General features: G+C 41.8%; 1 protein-coding gene across 1 annotated transcript in view; it reads right to left on the bottom strand.

The window, feature by feature from the left end:
- Nucleotides 1-8,975, bottom strand: part of kcnk6 (potassium channel, subfamily K, member 6) — a 13,999-nt gene extending 5,024 nt beyond the window's left edge. Inside the window, exons 1-2 of the mRNA XM_020605622.1 lie at nt 8,351-8,975; nt 3,539-3,931 (exon numbers count right to left, since the gene is read on the bottom strand). Coding sequence (XP_020461278.1) covers nt 3,539-3,931; nt 8,351-8,666 — 709 coding nt within the window. The 5' untranslated portion in view covers nt 8,667-8,975. The remainder of the gene's footprint in view (nt 1-3,538; nt 3,932-8,350) is intronic.

The raw sequence follows: 8,975 nt of genomic DNA, 5'->3' as shown, positions 1-8,975 counted from the left end.
CTTCTTCTATTTGACGGCGGTACATACCGTGCAGAGGTTTGTCCTTCCATGAGGGTTCCTGCTCTTCCTTCCCTTGTTCCTCTGGTTTCTGCTGCCTGAGGTATTCACTAAGCATGTCATCACTCGGGGCCATCTTCCTGATGTATTCATGGATCTTGTTTCATCCTGGATAGTGGCTCTGACACTCACTAATCCTCGGCCTCCTTCCTTCCACTTAGTGTACAGTATCAGTATGCTGGATTTGGGGTGAAACCCACCATGCATTGTAAAGAGCTTCCTTGTCTTGATGTCAGAGGCCTCCATCTCCTCCTTTGACCAGCTTATTATGCCAGCGACATTTATACACACACACACACACACACACACACACACACACGTGAAATCTTTATATATGGATGTTTCATCATGGAGAAAAAAACTGCTGCATAGGAAACCAATATGTCATCAGGTCAAACTGACATAAACTTAACTGTTAGTAACAGTCTCCTCCACTCAGGCTTAGGAATGCACAAAGCTCTGAACATGTGGCCGGTAATGAGCCGAGGAATTAAAGTCCAAGTCTGACACACACCGGATAGAAAACAGTTTTAGTAAATCCATCTCACCAAAGGGAGGAAACTTGAAAACCAAATCAGCATTTGTCATTTCTGCTACGAGACTTGTTTACCTCAGCGGAAAGACACACAAGCTTCTTCTGTCACGTGCACTGATTAAACTGCCCCACACAGCCAGACAGCCGAGATCTCAGACAGTAGGCTCTCACTGTACAACTAGGCCAACTTCAAGAAAAGCATCGTACGATTACAGCCTCAGTTTGAGCTATACCGTTACTGCGGGAGGTGTTTGGGAAGTGTTGCAGGCGAGGCGCACAGGACAGCACCCGCTATCATGAACCAGTTCTGGTGCACTGTGTTTTTCTATCTACAGGTCTCAGGAAGTCAAATTTAGGATGTTAAAAAATATTTAATACAATCTGCTTGGAACTGCATTTAAAGAACAAAACAGGAAAGTTTGATACTTATGAATTACAGCTTTTAAATCAAACCGTTTAAACCTGACAAGTTTTAATCTTTAATGTTCTGTTGCTCTTATTCTTCCACCTGTGAAACACTCTGGTGAAAAACCGCACTTGATAAGGTTCAGAGGACTTTGACTGTCCAAACTCCAACCTCCTAAAATATTTGCTCTTCAGCAACATGTGCTGTTGTAGAAAACCCTTGAAACTTTAGTTTGTGTGTTTTTCTTTCTTGAAATTTGTACGGCCAATAATATGCTGAGGGAATTACAACAAGCTCGGGGGCTTTGCATCACATGCACTGATAGCCCTCAAACATTTCTGCAGCTGTCCTCCATCGACCTTTGATGCTGTGACTTCGTGCCTGTTGTCAATATACTTCATTTTAAACATTTTATAACCAACACTGGCCATCATGAGTTTACCAGCATGCAGATATCACTTTTATTTTCTACATGTAGCTAAGAATCACTGAGTGAATGAGGTGTTACCACAGTTATGACAAAATCAGCTTATACTAATATTGATAAATGAGATATTTAAGTGTTGAGCAAAGTGGTGGACTCACCAGCTGACAGACCAACATTCCTATCCATGCTATTTGTTCCCTTATTTAAGCCGACTCTCTCTCTCTCTCTCTCTCTCTCTCTCTTTCTCTCACACACACACACACACACACACACACACACACGAGAGACAGACAGAACAAGACATTATAGTCAGCGCTGCAGCATCGACTCTTATAATAAAACAAACTTCCATCAAAACCCACTAATGCGTTAACTTCATTTCTGTTTCACAAAGTTCTCAGCAAAATCAGATTAACGTAACACAACTGACACAGAAGACAACTTCAATTTCCAGAGTGTTAACAGATAACACTGGAGAGCAGCCATTTCATTACTGTGGAACTGAGACAAGAGAAGTAGGAGAGGTGGGACTTTACACATCAGAAGTGAGAATAATGGCAGCACGCACGGCTGCAAGTGTCAGAGCAGCAAGACAAACAGCGGTTTATACACACTCTGTTACAAGAAAGCATTTTAAAACAAAAGAACTACTTCCTCTTATTTTCTACTGAATAAAGAATGTGAGGATCATGTCTCTGCAACAGAGAGACAAACACATGTCGCTGATTCACCACAAGGTCAGACTCATTTCCAGACCTCGGGCATGTGCAGCGGCAGCTCTGTGACACTAACAGGACACAGCAAACTCACCATGTGTCATGTGACACAAGTGCAGTGGGTTTTTAAGTTACATTCTTAGTCACTGTTGCAATGAAAACAATGTAGATATTTGCAAATATTATGAAGCCTCTGTGTGCAATGAAGTTTTAGAAACATGTATGATAAGGAGGTTTATGGGATCCCAGTTATACTGATCATCTGGTTCCATAGACTTTTCATGAGTGGAATCTTTTAACCTTTTTATTTTCTTGCAGAAAATAAAAGCAGCTTCAGTTTATTGTTTCTTGGTTACTTTAGGTTACCGATGGGCTGGTTTAGTCACAAGTTGAGTATAGTAATTATCACGTTAGCTCCAGGGTGTTTGCTTAGCTGCTTTAAACCACCCTACTTATAGGTGGCTTGCAGAATTTTCTTGGAAATAAAGCCCTCAACAGCACTACCAGTGCATCTTTAATGTACACATGCTAGGATGAAACCTGCCCAGCAAAAGAGGACGAGTTCAGGACAGATGGTACATTTTACTGACTCAGTGCAAACAGCTGCAATTTGTAGCTGTGAGCTTTTCCTCAGGTCTATTTATTCAATACTTAACTTATTTATTTTATGATATCTTGACTGACACATTCGTGTGTACTGAATTTTAACTGGGAAGGTCATCTAAGTGAGAGGTGATGAATCTGGCATTTATCTATAATACATTTCATTTGTCAGAGAGTACTAATTCATCTGTGTTAACTAAAAACACAGGTGTATGTTTAAAGTCCATTTGTTAGACCTGAGTTCAAGCCCAATAAACAGGCACTGATGTGAACATTGTGTCATAAATCATGATGTGACAACACCTTCTTATCACAACAACAGTACACTGCAAATGGCCGAGCCTTGACAGAGGAAGTGAGTGACTGTACAGATATTCAGACGTCAGACATCAGAGGCCAACGTGCCAGGCAGGGACACATTTAGTTAAGTTTGGACGGGGTGGCCAGGCTGGGGAATGGACTCAGAGAGGGCTGCACATTTGAAATCTGTGTAAAAAGTAAATTAAACCCTTAGTTCTATGAAATAATAAATGATACAATATTAGGAGTTACTAAACAGTTAAATGGACTGTAAATGGACTGTTAGTAAACAGACTCTACTGATGTACCAATTCATCTTTTAACCTTCCAGTTTTAATGGAATGGGATGTAAAAGGATGTTTTTACAGTATGGTTGTTCTGGGCTCGAGCCTGATGTTACTATACTTAGCCATAAAAAGTAACGTCTGGTGCAGCAAAGTTAGGTGACTGGACACTGACCTACAGGGAGCATAGTAACAGCTATCTATACTCACTCATGACAGAGATCTGATACAGATTTCTTTCCTTCTGGTTTTCCTGCGACCCTGCAATGAAATCCCCAAGTCCAATGGTGCACAGTGAGATGAAACAGAAGTAGATGCCGTCCAGGAATGACCAGGATTCTTCCAATGTGCTGAATATAGCAGCTGGAATCATGAAGAAGAACAGCACCGCCAGAACCAGCAGCAGCAGGAAGTGGACGACAGTGGCCGGCCGAGGATCCAAGCCTGAACGCTGCAGGAGGCTGACTGGAGTGAGGACCAGAGGGTACATGAGCCTCTGGACGCAGATGGCTAGCACCAGCATGGTGAAGGGGACTCCAAGCAGGGCGTAGAAGATGGAGAAGGCCTTCCCACCGTCAGACAGAGGAGTGCTGTGTCCGTAACCTGGAGATACAGGAAGAGGCGAGACACCACAGACAAAACACATCAGATGATAAATGGTGATACATTTGGCCACAGGCAGAAAAAAGCAACTGGAATTTTGTGCATTTTTACATATATATTTATTATTGTTATTAGATTTTGTAGTAGTACATCATTGTGTATTTTATCCCCCTGACATTAGGAAAATGTCTTCTAAGATTTACACTAAGTTGTGCACACGCACACACACACACACACACACACACACACACACACACACACACAGATGAGTCTATTTACAGTTTTATCCATTTGGAGTCTGTCTCATCTGAATCAGGATGACTGTAAAGTTAGAGACTTAAGGTGAAACATTTCTTCAAAGTTCCCACAATTTATAGTTTAACCATAAAAACCAGCCTGATCATGAGGACAGTCAGTCAGCAGTGCCCCAGGAGCTGTTCCAGTCACACCAGTGGAAACAGCGGCACATAACTGGCTCCTAATTTGGGCTGCAAATAACATTTCAGTTCAAAAACACATAAACAACAGCTGTGTAGTAACAGGGAACTGAAGCTGGGAGAAGAAAAAGAAAACCCTGATTATCTGTCTCCACCAGACAGGACTGGGACGAGTGACCAGTGACTCCGTGTCATATCACCGTGCTGCACAAGGAGGAGGCGCAGTTTGTACAGAAATAAAACACAGCTGTACCTTTGTCCTGAAACTAAATTTCTAAGATGCTAGTTGTGCTAACACAACATTTATGTGTTTACTTTGTAACCATGTCAAATGTATTTTAAACCCGTTTAAGAGAATGAAAATACCAGATCTCAACAGGACCTTGCTGGATATACAGTATTTTAGTAAATCGGTGTGTCGAAGTAAAGGCTTTAAAACAAAACCACATCCGACAGAATCACTGGCTGGATTTGGGTGATGAGTCATTCGAACCAGAGAAGAGAAGGACTTCACAAAATCAGTCCAACCTGCAGGTTATTATTGATCATTACTGACATTCAAGAGCAGAGATAAACAAAAATGTGGTGAGTCTAAACCTGGAAATTCGTGACTTGTCACACAGAAGTGTGTGGATGTTTTTGTGGACTGAAATGCCACGTGTGGTATGATCCTGCTGGTACCATCAGAACACTGCTGCTGTGTGGACTCATCACTCTCCCAACGCAAAATAAATGTGACTGTGATGGTGATAGCCTCTAACGCCAGTTAAACTGATATTTTACAAAAGTTCTCTGTCAGAACAGGTGCAGGCTCAACAGCTAAACTGCTGTACAATGAGGTTACAGTGACGTCTGCTCAGACGGACGCCACATGATGCTGTTTACTCTCAGCTCTTTTCTCCCGCTTTCCTTTGGCTTGAATTCATTTTTCACTTCACTATTACTGCAATAATTCCACAGGTAAGTTATCATTTACATTTAAATGTATAATTCTTACCAATTCATTTTTGATATTTTGCATTACTGCTGTGACGCTGTAACTCTCTTTAAATCTATATAGAATTTCTAAACATTTAAACTCTCTTTGTTATCTATTATTATTTCAGCTACAATAAAGTGTTATAAACTGTCTGTAGTGATGGTTAAAGCTGCATATGATGTTTACTACATAAAGTAAAACACAATGTTTAAATGTGGTTAAACCTCTCAAGAGTGAAGTCGTGATGATTGATTATTAAAACCAGACTGTTGACTTAATTTGCAAGTAGAACTGTATCACAATACACTTTAGACAAATTAGTCAATTATTCCAACTTATATATCATAAACTGACTGTCCATTCCTAGGAAGTTAACTAGTGTCAGCTAAAAACTGGGCACTAAAATCACTGTCATACGTGGCCAATGTCACAGCTTTTATGACTTATTTCAGACCAAACTCAACACTTCCTCAAAGTACACTGGTTTCTAAAACGTTCTCAGTAGAGCAGCATCTGGCACTATAAGGAGAGAGCAGCCTATAACTACAGGTTGTTATTGTCTGGGAAGATATGGGGTCCTGTCGTGAATTAATAACGTGTGAGGGAGGTCTGCAGGGAACTCTGTTCACAGGTTCATGGTAGTCGATTACCGAGTGAATATCTCCATCTAAAAACCTCAAGCAGTGTCTGAAGCTAGGTTTCAAATGTGCCACCATAGAGTGAGAGGTTAAGCTGTGTTCCTATGTCCAGGGGTTAGCACATCGTGGCCTTCAAACGGGGGGTGCAGTGACGTCCCCAGCTGGACAGGGAAGCCTCAGCTAACTCGCAGCTTTACAGGGGAATGTTCAGACTACTTCCCAGTCTGTTCGTCGTCAACTTCCCCAGTCTGATTTTGCAGAACAACTTTATTGTACACACCTGCACACAGTAATTCTGTGACATTTATGGGTTTTCACTTCTGTTTTTACCTCCACACAAATGTTTAGATCATGAACTGGCAGTTTATTTACTGTTAGAGTGCACAGATACTCTGAACCGGCATAAAAAGTATTGAAACATTTGAGGAAGTGTCTCATAAGGAAATTCCTGCTCTAGTGTGAAAGAATGCACTGCATAAAACAAACATGTTCTGAACACAAAGGCCACTTCTGTTCTGCTTCATGCATGAACCTGTATTTTCTCAGTGCCCACGTGAGTGTGTGGTTGGCAGCAGCCTGTGACTGTTCGCTGGCTTAGCGAGCTCGGCAGCCTGCGGACGAAGCCTGCAGCAGCTTCACTGGGCGGTGCCACCACAGTGATGTAGTTGGTGCTGAACCCTGACAGTGTGTGTCAGATCTGTCTGAACTCTTTTGGAGGAAGTTCAAATCTAGTCAGACATCATAAGGATTGATATTGCATGCCCTGTTTTCTCTGGTTTCTAAATGCTGATCATTAAAATTACACTGCATTTAAGAGAAATACCAGGTCCAATTCACACAGACGTCTAAAGACATTGGTTTGAAACCGTTAATTTGTTTCTCATCATGTACACAACCATAATGTAGTGGAAGGTTTCAAAGCCAAAGTACTTCTATGTTATTCTTACAGTGGATTTTATTTCATTCTACCAGACAAATTATGCACCCAAAGACCAGATTTGAAGTTTTTCTAATAATTTGAGGGCAATCCTTTACCTCTATTTGACTAAATAAAGCAGTTTTCACCACATCATCTCTAACATTTTGATGCCACAGAGAAGTTTTGCTTGTTGATACTGTCATAAAAACTCATTTGTATTTTATGCGTTTCTTCTCTCCAGAAGCTGAACGCAGCATTTGTACTGTATGTGATCTATGTATTTCATGTTTCTAGCTCTTCTTCTTAAACCAGACTTGTATCAAAGCTCCGGTTCAGCCGGCAACCTTCTGACAAGCTTTTTTATACAGTTACAGTTAAGGTTTCACACACGCTGCACCAGTGTGCCCTCACTGGATCACTGTTCTTCCCGTTTCGTCAGAAAATACATAGATGACGTACACTTTTATTGTCCCCTTGGGGAAATTTGACACATCATATAAATATCGTATGATTTGCTATTAAGTAAAGCGGCACTAAAGGCTAAGGAGTACCGCTACAACCATGTACATACACACATACAAATGTTATACATGAATTCAAGTGTCTTTAGGAGAATCAGCTATTGGCAGTTAAACATAAACCATGGCTGCTCAGCTTCAGGCACTGAAATCAATAATCATCAATGTCTGTAAGGCCTTGTTATCCAAAACATCTCCAGCTGTAATCACATCTACAGATCAGGGAGGTCATTCTTTCAAAGCCTGGTCTGTGGTACCGTGCACCTTACTGATGAAATCAACAACACTGCATCGTGAAAAAGTCCTGCAGCAATTCTTCTCTAATTGAGCTTAAACTAGAATGATCTGATGTTTTTTTCTCTCCGATATGGATCTGTTAAATCTGAAATCTCCAGGCTCAACTTGACATCACCCTCTGCATTTTACCATTCAGAGCCACAGAAGACACTAGACAAGTGTTTTTACAGGCTGAGTACTTCTCACAGTGAGTAAACCCAGCTTCATTAGCAAAGGTCAAGGGCCACTTTAAACTCTGAGGCACCGTTTCCTCTGTGGGACTTCCCAGTTTTACATACCATAAGATACAGTAAGCTTTTTTTGTAATAATGAATTTACGCACCAGAATAGTGCACTGTATACTTGCATATGTAAATACCCTGTGACTGTGTGAAGATCCACCAATATTTGGAGCTCTAACCCAAGGTAAGCACTCAGTTACAGCGTGAGATGGATCACTCACCAACATCTGGGACTGTTCATACTGCACCTGGTTAAACGCTCTAAACCAGCACAGTCATTTCTAACAAACATCCACTTATTAGGAAGACGTGGTTAAAACGTGCTTGAGCACTTAATGATGTTCTTGCGTCATGCGTAAAAACGCCACCGTGCCACGTCTCGCCAAAAACCTACTTCGATGTGAACTCACCGATAGTGGTGACCAGAGTGTTGGCGAAGAACATGGAGGATGCCAAGCCCCAGTTCGAAGTGGGGGAGGAGTTGCCGAGGACGGAGACGCCGTACGCATTGGCCTTCATCACTTTGACCAGAAAGTGTTCGAGGGACGTTTGGTTGACGCAGCTCTGGTTCAAAAAGTCCTGTATCAGGGCTTCCATGTCCCGTCGCAGCTGATCCTCCACAGGCCGCTCGATGATGGAGAAAACCAGGCCTCCGAACAGCAGATAGATGAAATAAAACACTACTACACCTGTAAGCAACAGGAACGACTTGTCCACACAAGGCATGGCTTGTTTTATTCATGGATAAACATCAGTAGGGCTGCTGAACGGAGCCGCTGCCGCCGTCTTCCTTTCTCTTCCTCTGTATAAGAACTTTTAGGGGCCGTCCTAATCGAATTTGAACCCCTCCTTGTCAGACACCCTCCTCCCACAGCAGAAACGGCAGGGTGTGTTCAGATCCCGGCGAAGTCTCAAGGTGCGTTATTTAGTGACACAATCAGAAAACCATTTTTTGTTTTTACAGTTCTAAGATAAGTTGGGAAGTGTTTGACAAAGGCGTTCACTATTATTGTAAAGCACTTTGTAATTTTGTTA

This window comes from Monopterus albus, unplaced genomic scaffold (genome assembly GCF_001952655.1).
Source record: "Monopterus albus unplaced genomic scaffold, M_albus_1.0 scaffold71.1, whole genome shotgun sequence".
NCBI classification, from domain to species: Eukaryota; Metazoa; Chordata; class Actinopteri; order Synbranchiformes; family Synbranchidae; genus Monopterus; species Monopterus albus.
The sequence above is the reverse complement of the archived record's forward strand: the minus strand, read 5'-3'. Positions and strand labels throughout refer to the sequence as shown.